This window comes from Crocuta crocuta, unplaced genomic scaffold (genome assembly GCF_008692635.1).
Source record: "Crocuta crocuta isolate KB4526 unplaced genomic scaffold, BGI_CrCroc_1.0 scaffold53, whole genome shotgun sequence".
Lineage (NCBI taxonomy): Eukaryota > Metazoa > Chordata > Mammalia > Carnivora > Hyaenidae > Crocuta > Crocuta crocuta.
In genome coordinates, this window is record NW_027529432.1 from 854,079 (window position 1) to 875,743 (window position 21,665).

Consider the following 21,665-nt stretch of genomic DNA (forward strand, 5'->3'; position numbering starts at 1 on the left):
ATCTTATGAGAGATGTGAGTTCCAGCCTGTAATTCCAGTCAACGAATGTCCCCTGGGTAAACACCCAGGCTCCCAGCAGGGGGCGGAGACTGGCACTGACTCCTTCCCCTCCCCGTGGTGCTAACCACCTCCGGCAAATCCCTCCCAGGTCAATTTACTGTTTGAGCTTTGAGCTGGGTGGCCCCGCCCCATCGGGCAGAGCTGATTGGCCTAATGAGATCACCTGACCCAGCGGCAGCCAATCAGTAGGCTGAGCCAGGCGGGCCGCAGAGCCCACCACACCCTCTCTTGGGAACAGGTTGTGGGTCGCAGGCGGAGGTGGGCAGAAGTGGAGCGAGGGTGATGCGAGGAGAGGAGCCGAAGGACAGGTGTGGGGTCAGAGGAGGGGTTTGGGGTCAGACATTGGGGGTGGGGGGTGGGGAGGTTGCTGCTCGACAAGCCCAAGTGGAGGGGAAGCAGGAGCGCTGGGGGTGTGGAAGCCACAAGGCAGAGGGAAGGATGTGGAGAGCGCAGAGAGTGGTATTAATCGTTCCCGGAAGGGAGAGGAGCCAGGAGTAACATTATCGGGGAGCCTTCCCTCGCTGGCGACACATTCATGGCCGAGAGTCTTGGACACAGTTCCGGCTGCTGGGGCCCCAGGCAGTGGTCTCCCCTCCCCCTCGTATGTGCCCACACCGTAAAAAAGAACACAGGCCTCCAAGAGCTGTGAACGGCCAGGATGCAACGCAGTGTAGCCAGAGTCTGTCTCGGGCTGCTCAGCCTCCTGAACGACCTACCACAGACCAGCGGACTTCAACAACGGACATTTACATCTCATGGTTCCGGATGCTGAACAATTCAAGAGAGAGGAGCTGGCTGGTCTGAAACCTTGCTCAAAACCTTCTTGGTTTGCCAATGGCCGCCTTCCCGCCGTGTCCTCACATTGGAAGAGTGAAAAGAACTCTGAGAAGTTCTCTCTTCTTAGAAGGATGCTAAATCCATTAATGGGGGACCCCACCCCCATGACTGCATCTAATCCTGATCACTTCCCCAAGGCCAACCTCCAAATACAGCACAATGGGGGTCAGGCCTTCAACATGAATTGTAGGGGAACCAGCCATGCAATCCACAACAGAGCCAACTATCTTTCAAAGAGGTTAAATGAGGCTACATTTCCCCAAATAAAGTCTTCCTGTGCTTTTATTTAGCTTTGCTTCAACAAGCCTAAATGGTCGCAAAACAGAATAAAACCAAGAAACCAAACTCCATGTCTGCCGGCCAAGCAACGTATCACTGGATGCCATCAGGACAGTTCCATTCAGTTTATTGCTTTTTCCGCTTGCTTCCGGCCCGCAGAATCCTCATGAAGACCGTGGCAGCCAGGAGAGCCGCTGGTATGGTCTTGACCACATCGGAGATCTGCAACAGAAGAGAAAAGGGGTCACACTGAATATCAGGGGTCTGACCCCGGAAACACACACCCAGAAGCTGCATCTGAGGGAAGCCCCATCTGGCATATGTCTTCTGTAATGAAGCCACAGAGGGGACAAATGTCGGCCGGGAAGGGGGAATTCCAAGATGGCCGGCCAATCAAGAAATGAGCCTTGCAGGTATTGACAGCATAATAAAGCCCCAAGGGGTGGCCGTGGAAAGACAGAATGGCAATGTCTAAGGTCCTAGGTCAGGGCCGATGTTCTCGGTCAAGGCTGGCCTTGAAGCAAGTGCAAAACTGGAGAAACCACCCCTGTGGCTTGAGGGCAGAGAGCTCACTCGGATTGTCCTCTGTGCTCCAGGCCCTCAGCTCGCCTCCAAGCTCAGGAACGTCTTCATGATTTATCTGCTGAACAGCTCTTTTGACTCTGAGTAGCACTAAGCTCTGCTTTTATGAAATAAGATGACCTCACTTGTGCACTGATAGGGAAAGGGCTCTGGAAAAGGAAGTGGAGACTCTGAAAACCCACAGCGATACGACAGAGCCATGAGAACAATCCCTGAGGGTCAGTGGACACAGCATAGCTGGTGGGAGCCCGGGGGGCCACCCCTGGCCACGTCATCGTGCTGGTGAGACCAGCGGAGGAGAAACCAAAGGCAGAAGAGGATCGCAGAGACTTCGAGAATGACCATGTTCCAAGTGTCTGCATTGGGCAGGGCTTTACGGGCACTGTATTTTTCTTAAGCTGCCCAACAACCCTATCTATAATCCTGTTGTATTCCCATTTTGCAGAAGAGAAGACTGAGGATGGGCAACGGAAAGAGCTCGCACAGCTAGCAAGTGGCAGGGCCCAGAACTGCCCGACATGGTCGCAAGCACACTTCAGTCCTTCACAGCCAGGGGAACAAAGATTCAAAACAGCAACCAAAAGAGCAGATTTCTTTGGGATATCGATGACTCTGAACCACATAAGTGGTTGGGGAAGAGAAGACGAAAACGTGAGCTATTTCATTCAGAGACACGCAGAAACTTTCCCGAGGGTCAAAGCCCCACACGTCAGTGAAAGCAGTGAAGACAGATTTCATCCAGCCCCATGGCGATTTGCAGAGGCGAGCTCAGGAGAGTCGGAGAAGTACGAATGGGAAGGGATGGGTCACGTCCATGTGGTTAGGCCGGCCGTGTCTGCTAGCTGGCAGTTATGGAAGCCAGAATCCTGCCCTCCCCCAGGGACTGGGAGACAGGCGTTGTTCTGCCTGATGGTCACGTTCAGAGAAATGGTTTGGAGGTCCTTGAGAGAGACACGTCTAAGTTGTGGGAGACGCATATATATCTCACAGGCAGAGGAAGGTTCATAATTGTAAGCCCTTTCTTTGTAGTAAATGCACTAAGAAACGGAGGTCAGGGGCCTCTCATCAGATATTGCTGGAACACACGGTGAGTTCTCCTGGCAGCTCTGAGCCTTTTCAGGAGGCATTTAAAGGGCGTGGGGGGGCGGGGTGCCTGGGTGGCTCAGTCGGTTGAGCATCCGACTTCGGCTCAGGTCATGATCTCACAGTTTGTGGGTTCGAGCCCCTCACTGGGCTCTGTGCTGACAGCTAGCTCAGAGCCTGGAGCCTGCTTCAGATTCTGTGTCTCCCTCTCTCTCTGACCCTCCCCTGCTCACGCTGTCTCTCTCTCTCACTCTCTCTCTCTCTCAGATATAATTTTTTAAAATGGGGAGGGCACTGGGGTCACTCTAAGGAAATGGCCTCATGTTCTTGGAAACCCTGCTAGTGTCTGCTTGTCTTTTGGTGAGAAGTTCTGCCAGGTCTCCCAAGCCCACATTCTTTTTTCTTTTCTTTTCTTTTCTTTTCTTTTCTTTTCTTTTCTTTTCTTTTCTTTTCTTTTCTTTCTTTTCTTTTCTTTTTTCTTTTCTTTTCTATTTATTTATTTTGGAGAGAGAGAGAAAGAGACAGGGANCTTTTCTTTTCTTTTCTTTTCTTTCTTTTCTTTTCTTTTTTCTTTTCTTTTCTATTTATTTATTTTGCAGAGAGAGAGAAAGAGACAGGGAGACAGAGCATGAGTGGGGGAGGGGCCGAGAGAGAGGGAGATACAGAATGGGAGGCAGGCTCCAGGCACTGAGCCCTCAGCACAGAGCCCGATGCGGGGCTTGATCTCACAAATGTGGGACCATGACCTGAGCCGAAATCAAGAGTTGGAAGCTTAACCAACTGAGCCCCCCTGGCACCCCAGAGGAGAGTCTTTCTAGTGAGTCAGGAGGGAGAGGAGAAAGGAAGGCAAGGTGATGAGCGACCTTCAGGGGAAGGAGTTCAGAAAGAGGCACCAGCACGAGACACACTAAGTAAACAAAGTGGCCTGCCACCCCCCGGGTCCCTCTTGGGCTCAGACCTCCCAGAGGCGCAGCAGAGGGGACAGCCACTCTCAGAAAAGCAGAGTCTCCCAGATTGATTGTTGAAGCTTCCGCACAGCCTTTGGATGTGCTTCTAGATGCTTCTAGATGTCCACCTCTATGCCTCCCCCGCTGCCCCCCACCACCACCCTTCCTGGACAGAGGCAGGTCTACCCTCCTCAGCTCAAAGGAGCGAGAGCCCCTCAACAGGGTCACTCGTAGGCATCCGGAAGCATTCCCGCTGCGCCCCAAGGCCGGCAACAGCACCTCAGTTAACAGCCTGGGCTCCTCATTTCCAGAAGGTAAGGCTTCTCCTTGCCGATCTTCCTTTCCCCGGAGGCCTTCTTCTCCTTTAGAGGAGAAGAGCTTAAGCTTCACCCATCCTGAATCTGCAGTGCACAGCCTGAGGTGTGCACGTTCCTGGGTGCCCGTAGGGAAGATTAAATAAGATTAAATACACAGACAGGACTTCTGGAAGAAATAGGTAACCCCAAACCCACCTCCGAGGAAGCGGCTCACACCGTTCCCTCCGCCTACCCTCCTTATCACTCTACTTCCTGGTAAATCTCCAGCTCCTTTTCCAGTTTCAGATTAACCAAAAGAATTAAATCAGACTCATCTCAGGCATGACCTCCTCGGTGAAGCCTTGCTTAGCTCAGAGCCTTTGGAGCAGAACACCCCGGGGTTCAAATCCCACCTCTGCACAGTGGCTGTCTTGTGCTAGAAACCCAATACCTAGTTGTTCAGTGAGTTTGGACTAGCTACTTACGCACTCTAAGCCTCAGTTTCCCCATTTGTAAAATGGGATGGTAACACCTGCCTCTGGGGCTGTGGTAAGGGTCTCGGGGCCTAGTGGCCAGGGAAGGCTTGACCAGCAAGCTGACATTCACGGCTGTGACTTGTGTCCTTCGCCATCACCGCCCCCCCCCCAATCTGTCTGCAGTGCTGGCTTCTGGGTCTCCCCACCCTCGTCCCCACCCGGACTGTGACATCCTTGGGGCTAGGGATTCTGTCTCTGTTAGCTTTGTCTTATTCATGCCCCTGCCTCTGCCTAAGCCCGGCCCACACTGACACCCACCCACTGTCAGCCGAGGAAGTGGTCTGCTTCTCAGGGACGGGGGACACAGGCTGAGGACACACCTGGTCACTGCAGGCGACTCCATAGCGCAGCTCGGTCACAAAGTGCTCTCCATTCCCACAGGGCAGCGAATAGGGCAGCTCCTGCCCCACCAGCTCCTCCGCCCGCTGGACGATTTTGCTGGGAGGCAGCGGCGAGTACTTGCCATCGTGTTTGTTATTGACCCGGTACCTGTCTCTCCCGACCACATTGTCCAGCAGCTCCTTCCTCACCACCGCCTTCTCAGTCAGGGCGGACATGATGCTGGCCGCACCAGCTCCCGCAGTGTCACCTGGGGATTCGTAAAGAGGAGCCCGTGAGTTCAACCCTGGGCTCAGGCCCCAAGCAGGCAGCCCCATTGCCCTTGGCATCATCAGTACGGATGAGCTAGGGCCAACCTGCCTGGCCTCGAACTCAGAAACGGGTCAGGCCCATGCCTGGCTGACTTTGGAGAAGTCACCAGGAGTCCCTGGGCACTGGCTTCCTCACTTCTTCTTTTTTTTTTTTTAATTTTTTAATTTATTTCTGAGAGAGAGACCGCGTGAGCAGGGGAGGATCAGAGAGAGAGGGAAACACAGAATCCAAAACAGGCTCCAGGCTCTGAGCTGCCAGCACAGAACCCGATGCGGGGCTCGAACCTGCGAACCCCGAGATCATGACCTGAGCCAAAGTCGGACGCTCAACCGACTGAGCCAGCCAGGTGCCCCTGGGTTCCTCACTTCTAAAGCAAAGGATGTGAGTTCTTCTAAAGGATCACGTGAGCTCAGATGCCCCCGGAAAGACTAGGGCAAGAGTCAAGGCAGAGTGGCGCGGGACGAAGGAGAGGGCAGAAGACACTCGGGTCCTCGTCCCATCCTCCCCTCAGGCACCTGTGGCCCTGAGACCGTCACCGAGCCTCCCTGTGCCACAACTGTGTGGCCCCAGCAGGCTATCGCGGCATTTTGAAATAGTAAGAAAGGAAGTCAGCCGAACAAGATGGAGGCCTGACCTGGGAATCAGGGTCCCAGACTCTCAGCGCCCGGCTCACTCACCAGGGGCCTCAAGCGAGTGCCTGCTCTTCTCGTGCTACCTTTATCATTTACAAACTGGAGGGATCAGGCCAGGCAAGGGTCCACACCCTCTCAGCCCACCTTGTCCAAAAGGTTGTTGGGCACCAGGCTAAGCCCTGCACCAGGGCTTCATCACATGCCTCCTCCACCAGGAAGCAGGGCTCACTGCCTGCTCTCCGGGGTGCAACTGAACGCAACGAGGCACGGTCACCTGTTCAAGTCACACTGCCGCTGAGCGGGGGACCCAGGATGCCAAACGGGTTCTGTGTAGCCGGGAGTCCTGCGCTGCTGCCCTTACACTCCGCAGCCCGTCGTAAGCTGTTTGAAAGAAGCAGCTGCCTTTCACTCCCGTCTGTCCCTGCAGAGCCACAAACGCAAAGGAGTGGACCCGGGAAGTGATGCTCCTCAAATACAATGGGGTGGGTGGAAGTGAACCCCATTATCTAATGGAATAAAGGTCAACAGTCTCTCCATGAGAGCCTCTGGATCTCCATGAACCTCCTGCTAAAGAGTACTTCATATACAGAGCAGGGAAGAACACGCAGCAGGTGGTCACGGAGGGCCTCTTAGGGCAGTTACTTGAGAACACCCCCATCATTGCACAACTGTTCACACTCTCCAACCTCAACCCTTGTGCTTAAACAGAGAACCTGTCCTGAGGCGCCTGGGGGGCCCAGTCGGTTAAGCGTCTGACTTCAGCTCAGGTCACGATCTCATGGTTCGTGGGTTCGAGCCCCGCGTCGGGCTCTATGCTGACAGCTCGGGGCTTGGTAGGGGGTGTAGTGCCCTTCTTGGAGGTAAGTTGCCCTGGCCACACTCAGAATGCTGTTGCCATAGGAACTCTCTGAGACCGGCCAGCTCGAGCNTGGCTAGACCACCTAACCTGGGGATTGAGCCTCTGGAAGCATCAAGGCTGCCAGCCAACTGAAGGCCTGGAGGAGAGTCACAGTTGAGAATAAAGCCTGACTACGGGGGTCATGGATCAACCTGACCAAAACAAGCAAAAACAAAAACAGAAAGAGTCAGCTTGACCAAAGATGGGACAATGTGAGCATCAAAAAGAATAATCCTTGGAGCTCCTGGGAGGCTCAGCTGGTTAAGTGTCTGACTTCAGCTCAGGTCATGCATGATCTCATGGTTCGTGGGTTTGAGACCTGCGTCGGGCTCTGTGCTGACAGCTCAGAGCCTGGAGCCTGCTGTGGATTCTGTGTCTCCCTCTCTCTCTGCCCACCCCCAGGCTGTCTCTCCCTCTCTCAAAAAGGAATAAACGTTAAAAAAAAATGCTTTTAAAAGAAGAAGAATCACTGCATATGGATTCAAACACATCAAATATGTTAAAATCCATGCATTTGTAACCATCCGTTGCCTTTGCAGAATGTAAAAGAATCAACATTGAGGGGGCCTGCGTGGCTCAGTCAGTTAAGCCTCCGACTTTGGCTCAGGTCATGATCTCACGGTTTGTGGGTTCGAGCCCCGCATCGGGCTCGGTGCTGACAGCTAGCCCAGAGCCTGGAGCCTGTTTCAGATTCTGTGTCTCCCTCTCTCTCTGACCCTCCCCTGTTCATGCTGTCTCTGTCAGAAATAAATTTTAAAAAATTTTAAAAAAATTTTTAATAGATAAATAATCAACATTGTTTTCCAAAAACCAGTAAAGGAAAAGATTCAAACGTTTCCTAAATGAACTGTACTCAGGGAACCAGACTAAAAACCATAACAAAGCCCAAAGCCACAGAACGGCCCTCATAGGGTGACTATCTCTATGTATGCAAATGTGTAGAAAAATACGTAGGGGGAGGGGAGCACACACCAAGCGTTACTATCTACTGTGGAGGAGATAATGCTAAAAGTTTCGATTTGGGTTTTGTTTTGTTTTTCGGGGTTTTTTTTTAACAAGGGAAATGTATTCACGTGTACTTGGTGGAATTGAAGACATTAGTGTTTTTGGTTTTGTTTTTCAAAAAGGAAAGTCTCTGGAGTCAGACCGTCCTAGATTTAGATGCCCTCTCTGCCTCTTGGGTAAGTCGCTTTACCAGAGTGTCCGTGCCCTCATCTGTAAAGTTGGGAGTAACCACTGCTGCCTCACACAGTTGTTAAGATTAAATAAAAGCCTTGGGGCTCCTGGGTGGCTTAGTCGGTTAAGCGTCCGACTTTCGNAGGAAATGGACTATTTTTGAGCCAGAAGGAAGAAGGAACATATGGAAGGGGAATAAAGGGATGGAGGGAAAAATAGAAAAGTAGAGAGGCTGGAGATGGGAGGGACAAGAACACCTTCCTGACAGCCCCCGCCCCCCACAGCCCTACACCTCCTCGAACAATTTCCCAGGACCCTCCTTCCCCAGCTCATCCCACTGACCCACAACTGAGGAGGTGGGCCCTGGGCAATGGGGCAAGCTGCCCTTCCAGAGCCCACCGTCCCTGCCCCCTAATGATCCCTTCCCCTCACCCTTCCCCCACTATTCACCCCTCCCCCACCCAGAGAGCTGGACAGTCGGGCCTCACCAAGTACCCCTGCCCCTCTATGCCAGAGCCACAGACCAACAAGGAAACCCCACATTATCACCACTAACAGAGTTGGTTTTTTTTAAATTTTTCTAATGTTTATTTATTTTTGAGAGATAGAGCATGAGCAGTGCGAGGGCAGAAAGAGAGGGAGACACAGAACCCGAGGCAGGCTCCAGGCTCTGAGCTAGCTGTCAGCACAGAGCCCGACGCAGGGCTTGAACCCACGGACCGAGAGATCATGACCTGAGCCAAAGGCGGACACTTAACCGACTGAGCAACCCAGGCGCCCCGACAGAGTTGTTCTTAAAGTAATAGTTTTCTGGGGACTTAGGAAAGCCACCCTTCCACCAGGTGGTGCCTGTGTGTTGCTGCCTATATGTCCAGGCTTCTATTCACCTTAAGAGTTGTTTGCCTCCAAACCTGCCCAGGCATACAAATATTTCAAATATGAGTCAAAGTTCATATAAAAACAGCTCTAATTTCAAGCAAGCTGGGGTACATGCCTGGTAGACAAGTAGGCCAGGAAATCAGCTGGAGACAAATCAGAGTTCAAGGTGTAGATTTAGAAGGATTTTGGGAGGTGGCTGAGGTCAGGGGTGTGGTCAAAACTCACCATGTCAGGAGACAGACGGGAGAGAAGACAGCAACAGACAAAATCAAGTGGGTGTGGGGGCAGGATAGAGAGACAAGAGCCAAAGTCAAAGGGTTTCAAGAGCAAGGAACTCCAAGGAGACCCCAAATTTGGGACTGACCTTGACCAGAACATACAAACATTTCCACCAACTTCAAACCCGACAGAACTAGACAAAACATTTTATCAGAAACATATTCTCCCCCCAAACTGGAAACAGTGAGCCTGCCCAGCCAGACGTGTGGCAAGAGACACTTCCCCACCCTCCCTCCCTCTCCCCCTCAGTTCAGAAACACACATTCTAGACCAAATGGAAACCACAAATCCACTGCTGCCTGGGTGTAGAGGAGCTGCCTTTTTTTTTAGGTACCAGCGAGATACTCGACCCAAATCTCCAAACAAGTATATCTCCCATCTGACATCCACCCATGGGCTGTAGCATCATAGACAAACTGAACAGGAAGAGGTGGGTGGGAGGGAGGCAGCTTAGCATCACTGTGGGGCTTATGGGCAGGAAGCAAGGACCAGTAACTCACCTCTGTCAGGCTCCTAACAAAACGAGAGCTTTATTATCATGACAGAGGTGGGACAACCCTTTACCATCTACGGAATCTCTCAGACTAGCTGCTCTCACTTAGCCCATAGCTAAGTCCTCCTGCCCCCTTTGGCCAGAGCCCCTCGGGCCCGCCCCCACTTGATGCTGACCTTGTGAGTGGCCAGCCTAGAGTCAGATGATCTCATTTTGTCCAATCAGTGTCATCCCTTGCACCACATCACAGCCCAGTTTCCGTGAGCAAGAGGACGTGGCTGGGTGCTGTGAGCTGAAGAGGCAGTGACTAACCAAACAGTGACTAACCCAAGTGTGGGTAGAGGAGAGTCACCTTCTCATGCCCAGCCTTTTAGCTTCGCTCCCCACTAGGAGAAAGCCTGCAGAGGAAATGAGATAAAGGAGTACATCTAGTATAAATTATCCTGTTATCAACGTTCTTTTTGGACTACAGATATAAGTTAAGCTTCTACAAACTCAAGAAAGAGCCTTAACTATGTTTCCACTTTGGTCATAAGTATATATAAATATTAGATAGTTACCCAAGGGGTACAAGTATACAGAGTCAACATTATCAACAATAGCCAAACTATGGAGAGGACTCAAATGTCCATCGAGTGATGATTGGATAAAGAAGATGTGGTACATATTTACAATGGAATATTACTCAGCCATCAAAAAGAATGAAATCTTGCCATTTGCAATGACATGGATGAGGCTAGAGTGTATTACGCTAAGCAAAATAAGTCAGTCAGAGAAAGACAAAAACCATGTGATTTCACGCATATGTGGATTTTAGGAAACATAACAGATGAACATATGGAAAGGTGGGGGGAAGAGAAGAGAGGAAACAAACCACAGGAGACTATTAATGATAGAGAACAACCTAGGGGTTGACGGAGGGATGTGGGTGGGGGACGGGCTAGATGGGTGATGGGCATTAAGGAAGGCACTTGTTGTGAAGAGCAATGGGTGTTGTACGTAAGTGATGAATCACTGACTGAATTCAACTCCTGAAGCCAATATTGCACTGTACGTTAACTGAAATTTAAATTATAAAAAATAAGTATATATAAAATCCTCCAAGAAAAATCTGAAAGGTGGGAATTGAAATGACAACGGTTACATCACACAGGAACTGGAGATTTGGTAAGAACTTAGGAAAACTGTATTTTAAGCAGTAAAGGAAGAAGTATGTGATTTCAACCTTATATGCCTAGTCTTCCAAAAGACAGGTAACAACAAATGTCATGTTCTTTTTTAAAAGTTTTTTAACTTTTATTTATTTTTGAGAGACAGAGAGAGACAGAGCGTGAAGGGGGGAGGAGCAGAGAGAGAGGGAGACACAGAATCCAAAGAAGGCTCCAGGCTCTGAGCTGTCAGCACAGAGCCCAACGTGGGGCTCAAACCCATGAACTGTGAGATCATGACCTGAGCCAAAGACGGATGCTTAACCAACTGAGCCACCCAGGCGCCCCAAAAACTTCATATTCTTATATGCAAAACTTCTGCTCAATGCTTTAGGCTTATTTAGGATTCCTTTCAAGTGAGCTAGAGTGGTATCAATCTGGATTTTTGTTTTCTAGATTTATAATTTGTGCCAGAATATTCAGGATGATGATCTTCAACAGCTATAGGTATATAGTCATAAAAATTTTAATGTCATAATTTATCATTTAAAAGTTTCAAGATTATGAAAAATTGACAGCTGACTAGTTTTATTTTTATTTAAATTCCAGTGTAGGTAACACACAATATTAAAATATTCTCTGGAGTACAACATAGTGACTCACCAGTTCTATGGATTACTCGGCACTCCTCAAGATGAATGTACTCTTTAATCCTTATCACCTATTTCACTCATCCCCCGACTCCCCTACCCTCTGGCTTCCATCAGTTTGTTCTCTACAGTTAAGAGTCTGTTTCTTGGTTTGTCTTTTTCTTTCTCCTTTCTTCATTTGTTTTCTTTCTTAAATTCCGCAAATGAATAAAATCACGTGAGTCACATTCTCTGACTTATTTCCCTTAGCATGATGCTCTCTAGATTCATCCATTGTTACAAATGGTAATGAGAGGCCTAGATGAACTGAAAACCTACCCAGCTTTTCTGCTTCTGTATAAATGCTTGCATTGCGGGAAACCAAAACCTGACTTAACTAGCTCCTTCTGCTTCTGTACCATTGCTTAAGGCTTGCGTTCCAGCCTCCCCAGAACTACCGGGCGGGCTGCACACTGTTCAAGGCCGAAGAGACTGGCCACCACATCACCCCATCATACTACCCTGGCAGCACCCAATCGGGAGAGGCCAGCAGCCACCCTCCACCTTACTGAAGGAAGGGCCTAGGGAGAGAGAAGTTAACCTGTTAGTCGCCGAACAAGACCCCAGACTCGCTCTATGATTGGCTGAATTCAAAGGTATCCTGAATGTTGTAATTGGATCCCGCCAAAAACCTGATGGAGGGAACCAATCAAATATGATATATGTTCATATTTAAATATCAACCAATGACAAACCTGTAACCAAAGAGCTCTCCTGGCCCTCCCCACGACTTGTTTACTCCTCTCTATAAAAAGGCTACAAAGGCTTTGTTCAGGGCCTCTCAGTGTCACCGGCAACGAGTGTGCAGAGTTCCGGGTTCGAACCTGCAAATAAACAACGCTTGCCGATTGGCTTTGACTCTGGTCTCTGGTGGTCTGTTTTTGGGGGTCTCTCGAACTCTGGGCGTTTCAGTAAGATCTCATTCTTTTTATGGCTGAATAATATTCCATTGTATACATACATACACCACACCTTCTTTATCCATTTATTTGCCCGCAGACACTTGGGCTGCTTTCATAATTTAGCTGTTGTGAATAACGCTCCAATAAACATAGGGGTGCATGTAGTCTTTCAAACTGGGGTTTTGTATTGTGTGATTTGTGTATTTTTAAAATTTTTTAGCAACTTTCATACCGGTTTCCACAGCGGCTACACCAATTTGCATTCCCACCAACAGTAAACAAGGGTTCCACATCCTGGCCAACACTTGTTGTTTCTTGTGTTTTTCTTTTTTTAATTTTTAAATGTTTATTTATTTTTAATAGAGAGCATAAGCGAGAAGGGGCAGAGAGAGGGAGACAGGGGATCCAAAGCAGGCTCTGCGCTCATAAACCGTGAGATCATGACCCGAGCCAAAGTCAGACGCTCAACTGACTGAGCCACCCAGGCGCTGCGTGTGTTTTTNCAGGTGTGAGGTTTTGATTTGCATTTCCCTAATGAGGAGTGATGTCGAGGATCTTTTCATGTGTCCGTTGGCCATCTGGATGTCTTCTTTGATGAAAAGTCTGTTCATGTCTTCTGCCCATTTTTACGTTGATTATTTGTTACTTTGGTGTTGAAATTTATACATTCTTTATGTATATATTTTTTGTATCAACCCTTTATTGGATATGTCATGTACAAATATCTTCTCCCATTCAGTAGGCTGTCATTTTGTGTTGTTGATTGTTTCCTTCACTGTGCAGAAGCTTTTTATTTTGATGTAGTTCCAATGGTTTATTTTTGCTTTGGTTTCCCTTGCCTCAGGAGACATATCTAGAAAAATGTTGTTAGGGGTTGACGTCAGAGCAATTACTGCCTGCGTTCTCTTCTAGGATTTTTATGGGTTCAGGTCTTACATTTAGGTCTTTAATCCATTTTGAGTTTGTTTTTGTGTGTGGTGTAAGAAAGTGGTCCAGCTTCATTCTTTTGCACGGAGCTGTCCAGTTTTCCCAGCACCATTTGTTGAAGAGACTGTCTTTGTCAGAGATTAATAGTCAAAGATTAAGTGACCATATAATTGTGGGTTTGTCCCTGGGCTTTCTATCCTGTTTTATTGATCTGTATGTCTACTTGGGTGCCAGTACCATTCTGTCTTGATTACGGCAGCTTTGTAGTATAACTTGAAACCTAGAATTGTGATACCTCCAGCTTTTCCCTTTTCAAGATTGCATTAGCTATTCAGGGTTTTTGTGGTTCCATACAAATTTTAGGATTATTTGTTCTAGTTTTGTGAAAAATACTGTTGGTATTCCAGGGGCGCCTGGGTGGCTTAGTCGGTTAAGCGTCCGACTTTCGCTTGGGTCATGATCTCGCGGTTCGTGGGTTTGAGCCCCGCGTCGGGCTCTGTGCTGACTGCCAGCTCAGAGCCTGGAGCCTGTTTCAGTCTGTGACTCCCTCTCTCTCTGACCCTCCCCTGCTCACACTGTCTCTCTCTCTCCTAGAAATAAATAAAACATTAAAAAAAATTTTTTTTAAATACTGTTGGTATTCTGATAAGAATTGCATTAAATCGGTAGATTGCTTTGGGTAGTGTGGACAGTTTAGTAATATTTGTTCTTCTAACCCATGATCATGGGCAGCAAGAAGACCTGAGATGGAGGGTGCTTGGAAGGATCGAGGAACAGCAAGGAGGCCAGTGGCAGGGACTGGGAAGTGTGACAGGAGGAGGCTTAGCCATGACATCAGCGAGGCATTTAGGTCCTGCTGGTGGTCAGCTTTTGCGGGGGCTCGGGCTTTTTCTCTTGGGGAGATGGGAGCCGTGTGTTGAGTGGAGCAGTGATGTTATTTGAGCAGAGGGTCGCTCTGGCTGCTGTATTTGGAACAGACTTTTGGGGACAGGCGTGTGTTCAGTGAGGCTCGTTGTGAAGCTGTTGCAGTAATCCAGGTGAGGCTAAATAAGTCAGTGTTTGTAAAATGCATAGCTTTGTGTGCCTGGAAAAGAGTATGTGCTTAATAACCGTGAGCCATTATNAGTTATCTATCACTGATGTAAGTTATTTTTTTTAAGTTAACAGTGTATTTCTTATGAAATTAGAAATAATGGTCTTGCAAAAAAATTGGACACCTTGGATAGATTGAAGTCCCTTTTCACCATTCTCAGGGGTAACTATAGATCAGGTTTGAGTATATTTTCTGTTCTTTTTCTTTGTAAGCACATATATATCCCTATAGAAAATATGACTAGATGCCTTACACAAATCCTTCGAAACTGTGTGTGTTTTGGAATTCGAAATTTTTTGGATTTTAGATGGATAAATATGGTGCATATAAGCATGAGGTCAAGGACAAGAATAGGCATTCCTGAAACATGAAACATGTTACGATTTCTGCAGTGGAGGGCATTTCATCATAGATGAAATGGGACAAATAAAGCTTAGAAAAAGCCTCACATCAGTTCAGGGCAGGTTTTTCTCCAAATGAATTTGCCAATGACTCATTATCAGTTTGCTAATAACTTGGGTTTTAGAGCTTGTTTGATCTCAGAATTACAGATGGGAGGGATCAGCGTTTTTGAACAGTTTTGTGTGTGTTTGTTTGTGTCTTGTGTATATGCAGTATTTTATATGTTTTAGGTGCTTTCTTTTTCTCAAGCATCATTTTATTGTTTTAACAAAGTAATAGACGATAACTAGGTAGATACGCACACACATAGTTTAAAAGTCAGTAGAATTGCAATGTTTATTAAAAAGAAAACAAAACCAACATCTTTTCAACCTCCTCCTTTCTTTCTCCGGAGGCAACCACTTGTACTTCAGGCTGTGTCTTCCGCTACTTCCTTCTTTCTAAATGTTTAAAGAACATGCTTATACTGGGGCGCCTGGGTGGCTGAGCCAGTTAAGCAACCTCCTTTTGATTTCAGATGGGGGTCATGATCACGTGGTTCATGAGTTCAAGCCCTGCATCAGGCTCTGTGCTGACAGTACAAACACAAATAAACTAAAAAAAATAAATTAAATTAAATAAAGAACATGCTTATACTGTTGGTTCTGGATTTCTACCATTGAAATAGTCCGAGCTTCTTGTGCAAACTTAGGATTTAGCATCTTTAGCCCTCTCCCAGCCTCACCCACGGCTTCCTTCCCCTCCTCTTCCAATAGGTCACAAGTTTTGCCTAAAAATGTATTTGTATTTGCCTTATTATATGGGTGTATATATATGTTCTGCATCACAAAGTTTTCTTGTGAATTACGATTACATTGCCTTGTAATGAACTACTGGAACTACTTTTTAATTAGTTCAGTGCTCGGTGCGCTTGTCACTAACGACACATCCACAAGCAATGGGCTCCTAACACCTCTATGATCTACATACTTTAGGCTCTGTTTTCTTTTTCCTACAGGAGGCATCACTCCTGGGCACTGCTTTCTCCTCCTTTACTCTGGACTGCTTCCTCTAGAACTAGAGTGCAGCTGGTCTCCGGTCTTTCTTTCCCTCTTTTTTTCCTTGATGTAAATGTTCAAGCCCTATTCTTTTAGCAACTTTCAAATATACATACCATATTTTAACTATAGTCATCATGCTGTACATTACAACCCCTTGACTTATTTATTTTATAGCTGCAACCCTGTACTTTTTTTTTCTTTTTTTTGGTATTTTTTTAATGTTTATTTATGTTTTGAGAGAGAGACAGAGTGTGAGTGGGAGGGAGACACAGAATTTGAAACAGGCTCCAGACTGCGAGCTGTCAGCACAGAGCCCAACGCAGGGCTTGAATCCATGAACTGTGAGATTATGACCTGAGCCCAAGTCCCACGCTTAACGGACTGAGTCACTCAGGCGCCCCAGTGCAGTTTAATTCTCAGGCCATCCACAGAACCTAAGAGGGTAGAAGGAAGTTTTCTTCCCCTGAAGATAGATGCCTTTCCCCTTCCATCTAATACCCACTCTGTTCAGTTATACCAGAAAATATTTAATCTACTTATTCTTGTGCCATAACAAGGAAAATTCCATGCAATGTACCTTCGCTGTTTGGATTACTGTTTGCCTTCTATCTTCTTAAATTGGATGACTAACTTTTTAATTTGCATTTTTTTTCTTTCTTTCTTAATGTAAGGACTTGTGCTACAGATTTTTCTAAGTCTCCCTTCTGTTGCATGGCCCAAGGATCAATATCTAATATTTTTGTTACCATTCAGTTCTGAATATTACCTAACTTCCATTAGGTTTTCATCTTTGTCTTGTAATGTAACTAACGATGTGCTCTAAAATTTCTGGAAGTAGAGCGATTTTCTAGTTATCTCCTTCTTATTGATTTCTAACTTAATTGCATTATGATTAAAGAAGATAATCTCTATGTCACCAGTCCCTTGAAATTTGCTAAGACTTGCTTTGAGGTCTGGGATATGGCCAGGATTTTTTTTAATGTTTTATTTATTTCTGATTGAGAGAGAGAGAGAGAGAAAGAGAGAGAGCACGCACATGAACAGGGGAGGCGCAGAGAGAGAGGGAGACACAGAATCCAAAATAGGCTCCAGGCTCTGAGTTGTCAGCACAGAGCCCAACGTGGGGCTCGAAACCACGAACCGCGAGATCATGACCTGAGCCAAAGTCGGACGCTCAACCAACTGAGCCACCCAGGCGCCCCTTTAATTTTTTTTTAATGTTTATTTATTTTTGAGAGAGAGAGACAGAGTGCGAGCAGGGGAGGGCCCGAGAGAAAGGGAGACACAGAATCTGAAGGGGGCTCTAGGTTCTGAGTTATCAGCACACAGCCCAACTCAGGACTCGAACTCACAAACCGTGAGATCATGACCTGAGCTGAAGTTGGATGCTTAACTGAATGAGCCACCCAGGCACCTCTGGCCAGTTTTTATATACATACAGTCCTTTGTGTGTGGCCAAAAGAATCTGTTTACCACAACTGTACCATGTAGTACACAGTATATATATTGTGCCATCTATATTAAGTCAGCTAGTTGGTAAGTTTTTCAAATGTTCTATATCTTTACTGATTTTTGTGCCTCCTTGGTTTATCAGTTCTGAGAGAAGTGCATTTAGATTTCCCACTATAATGGAGAACTCGTCAATTTCTCCTTGCAATAGGCCAACATTTTCAGTATCTATTTTGAGATGTGTATTAGATGCAGACAAGTCAAGAATTATATCTTCCTAGCGAGGTGAGACTTTCACAGAACATTCTAGAGTGTTTTCCTACACCAACAACCAATCCTATGATTCTTTGGACACCAGCTGGGTGTTTGACAATCCATTCCAGTTTGGGCAGTGACACTCGAGAATTAGCACAGACCCCCGCGGTGAGGGCTCAATCCCACAAGACTGTGCTGCCCCTTCCCACCTTCAGATGTCCTTCACAAGACCCAGCCCACCCAGGCTTCTGTGGACGGGTTATAAATTGGGGTTTCCCACAACTACTCTTAGGTCCAATAATTTGCTAGAACAGCCCACAGAACTTAGGAAGGGACTTTACTTACGTCTGGCAGCTTCTTATAATGGGGATAACCCAGGAACAACCAAACGGGAGAGATGCACAGGGCAAGGTATGGCAGCAGAGGGACGTCAGGCACTTCCGTGCCCTCCCCCGGGCACACGTGTTCACCAACCCAACAGCTCATCAAGTCTCCTTGTTCAAGAGGTTTTATTGGGCTTTGTCTTCGACCTCACTCCCTCTCCCAGAGATCAATTTGGGAGGCAGTGGGGGGCCGGGGGGGGGGAAGGGAGGTGGTGCTCTAAATTCCAATCCTCTAATTACTTGGTCTTTGTGATGCCCAGCCCCACTGTAAGGCTCTCTAGCGCCCCCACCTTCCGTCAGCCCATTAGCACAGACTCAGGTGTAATCTAAAGGGGCTCTTATGAATAATACGAGATAAAATTCCAAGGGAGCTCATGCTAGGAAATAAGGACAAAGGCCAAATACATTTCTTATTATGCCACACTTTTTATTTATTTATGTATTTATTATTTTTTAAATGTTTATTTATTTTTGAGACAGAAAGAGAGAGAGACAGAGTGCTAGTGAGGGAGGGGCAGAGAGAAGGAGACACAGAATCTGAAGCAGGCTCCAGGCTCTGAGCTGTCAGCATGGAGCCCAATGTGGAGCTCAAACCCACAAACCGATAGATCATGACCCGGGTGAAGTTGGCCACTTAACTGACTGAGCCACTCAGGTGGTCCTATTTATTATTTTTTTTAATGTTTATTTTTGAGACAGAGGGAGAGAGAGACAGAATGTGAGTGGGGGAGGGGCAGAGAGAGGGAGACATGGAATCCAAAGCAGGGTCCAGGCTCCAAGATGTCAACACAGAGCCGGACTCAGGGCTTGAACCCACGAACCGTGACCTGAGCTGAAATCAAGAGTCAGGCACTTAACCAGCTGAACCACCCAGGCCCCCCTTATGTCACAGTTTTTAATGGCCTTTCTGTCTAGTAATAATTTTTGCCTTAAAGCCTGTATTTTCTGATACCAATACAGTTATACCAGATTTTAGTTGGTATATGTTCTTAGTATTTGCCTAGCATATCTTTTATAATTTTTAAAAATTAGTATATAATTTATCAAAGTAGATTGAAAAGTCTTATTTAACTTTCCAAGTTCAAGTTTCAGATTTTTAAAAAAGGTTTATAATATAAATTCTTAACATATAGAAAGTACTAGAAAAATGACTTCAATGACCACCTATATACCCACCACGTAGATTAAAAACTTTACTGTTTTGTCATATTTGCTTTATCTGCATCTATTTTTTCAATGTTTATTTCTTTCTTTATTTAGAGAGAGAGCGAGAGAGAGGGAGACAGAGAATCCCAAGCAGGCTTGTCACTGTCAGTGTGGAGTCAGAAGTGGGGCTCAAACTCACGAACTGGAGATCATGACCTGAGCCGAAATCAAGAGTCAGATGCTTAACCAACTGAACCTCCCAGGCGTCCCTGCATCTATTTTTTTGAAATGAGGTCATGTGTTTATATAAGCCTAAAACCAAATCACTTAATAAAATTAATAATTCCTTAATATTCTTTAATGCCCAGGCCATACTCAAATTTCCTCCAAGTGTCTCAAATTGCTTCCCCAGGTGCTTTTTCACATTTAGCTGCTTTGTCCCGAACGTGTCTTTCAATCTAGAACGAATTTCACACCCTCCTCAATTTCTCTCCTTGATAGCATTAATTTTTTTCAGACATCAGACCAACTGTCATGTACAATATTCATCCTCTGAGTTTGAATCTTTGTATCCTTATAATTTAAGAGTATCTGCTATAAACTGTATTCCCTGGATCAGCTCTCTAACCCAGTGAAAGGTGTGTCTCTTACTTGACCAGTTTACTGTGGTGATTATCAGTGTATCTGAAACTTGTGTTATTTCCCACGTTTTTGTATGTAATTTTTATTTTATTTTTTTTATTTTTTAATGTTTTATTTATTTCTAGGAGAGAGAGAGAGAGACAGCATGAGCAGGGGAGGGTCAGAGAGAGAGGGAGTCACAGACTGAAACAGGCTCCAGGCTCTGAGCTGGCAGTCAGCACAGAGCCCTATGCAGGGCTCGAACCCACAAACCGCGAGATCATGACCTAAGTGAAAGTCGGATGCTTAACCGACTAAGCCACCCAGGTACCCCTGTAATTTTTATTTTTTAATGGAACTAGGTGTCTTTGTTTTGTTTCCTTGTGTGTATCTTACCTCGTTTCTTTTTTCTCAGCAGGTAGCCTGAAGGTTTCCATTCCATGAGCACCTTATGCCATGTGAGAGAGAGAGGGGCCTTGAGAGAGGAACCCACTTTCGAATTTGGTCTACGCCAAATTCGGGATAATTCTGTCCAAATTTGGGACAAGACATTACATCACTGGAGCTGAGACACAAAGAAAACTGCACTGGGAGCAAACTATTCTCATCTTTACACTGGGGGGTGGTGGATGGGCATGAGTTGACCCCGGGACTGGATCTGGGCCGGGCAGGAGGGGGTTGGCAGGGAACCATGGGCAAGTCCCATCTGGGAGGCCAAGCGGGGCCGACGAAAGGACGTATTTGCAACCAGATGGAGAAGCCTTGCCCAGTGGAGGGAAGGCCACGTGACCCCAGCAAAGTACTTCTGAGGAGCCCACGAAAGCTCCCCTTCCGAGAAATGGCCAAGTCCATGTTCTCCAAACATCTGCCAAGGCCGGCTAGTAGCAGCAGCAGACCTAAAGCCACGAAAGGTGGTGCCTCGTCCCCAGGGGAGACCAGTCGTGGGGGCAGCCGCACACTGTGACCGGGCCCTGCGGGCAGAGCCGAGGCCAGGCGGGATGCTGGGCTTGAAAGCTGAGAGCCACAGTCGGTGGGGAGGGCGGAGCTGAGGGGCCAGGGNCCAGTGGACAGGAAAGAGGAGCGCCGGGGGCTGGAAGCGACAAGGCAGAGGAAAGGTGTGGCGAGCAGAGGGAGATGAGGGAGGTCTACACAAGACCGGCGAGGGCATGTACTGAGTTTCCTTAGGGCAGAGGTTTGGTTTGGTTGGGCTTTTACTCCACTGACCATCCCCAGACTCCAGCTGCTGGGTCCTGGAAGAAGTCGTTCTGGGTCTAGTTCTAGGTCAAGGGTCCTGTTCTCGCCTATCGGTCAGGTCCATCTGTCCGTCTCCCTGGCTGCTCGCCTGTCTCCTCACGACCCGAAATGCCCGTTATTTGAGATCTCTGGAGTTGGCTTGTTGCCTGCAAGGTAAAGAACGCAGCCGGCAAAGAGAAAGGGAGGGAAAACCACCAGAGGGTCCAGGGCACACGGCACAGGGCCCGGCTGGGCCCTCGACGCACTTCACACCAGGCCATTCTTGCTGCGTTTCCTCCAGTAAAGTCCTCCCTTACTGGGCTTTATTTTATCCTGCAAAAATAAGCCTTATCATCAAACAGCATGAAATCTGCAAACTGAAATCCGCAAACCGAAATCAGGCCAAACAAGGCCCCCTAAATGTACAAATGTCACTGCTGCCGGGACAGTCCCTTCAACTTATTGCGTCTGCCGCTTGTTTCTGGAGAACATGACTCCAATGAGGCCCATGGCGGCCAAGCCCACTCCCGCGACGCCAGCCACCACGACGGCATCTCTGACCTGCAAGAGAGCAGAGGGGAAGTCAGACTGTGTCAGGAATCCGAGTCCAGGCTGTACATTCAACAAGAAGGCTCCGCTCAGGGAGACTCACATGCCCCTTGGGCCAGTTGGCAAACTCAGGAGGCAACAGATATTGGCAGGGAAATGGGGAGAAGCGTGCTGGATGGGGAAAGAACGGATGGGCGGAG

At 47.5% G+C, this 21,665-nt stretch overlaps 2 protein-coding genes across 5 annotated transcripts in view; both read right to left on the reverse strand.

Moving 5' to 3' along the window:
* Positions 1-1,161: 1,161 nt before the first annotated feature.
* On the reverse strand, positions 1,162-6,910 carry LOC144227907 (phospholipase A and acyltransferase 2-like). The gene is made up of 3 exons (XM_077759686.1): positions 6,850-6,910; positions 4,941-5,209; positions 1,162-1,398 (listed from the first exon to the last, which is right to left on the reverse strand). Exons 1-3 carry the CDS (start codon positions 6,872-6,874, stop codon positions 1,303-1,305), a joined length of 390 nt encoding a protein of 129 aa, XP_077615812.1. The 5' UTR covers positions 6,875-6,910; the 3' UTR covers positions 1,162-1,302.
* A 14,293-nt stretch (positions 6,911-21,203) lies between these two features.
* The window catches only part of LOC144227908 (phospholipase A and acyltransferase 3-like), a 31,243-nt gene continuing 30,781 nt past the window's right edge, over positions 21,204-21,665 (reverse strand). For all 4 annotated transcript variants that reach the window (XM_077759687.1, XM_077759690.1, XM_077759689.1 and 1 more), the window contains one exon: positions 21,204-21,477. In XM_077759687.1, coding sequence (XP_077615813.1) covers positions 21,376-21,477 — 102 coding nt within the window. In that variant the 3' untranslated portion in view covers positions 21,204-21,375. The remainder of the gene's footprint in view (positions 21,478-21,665) is intronic.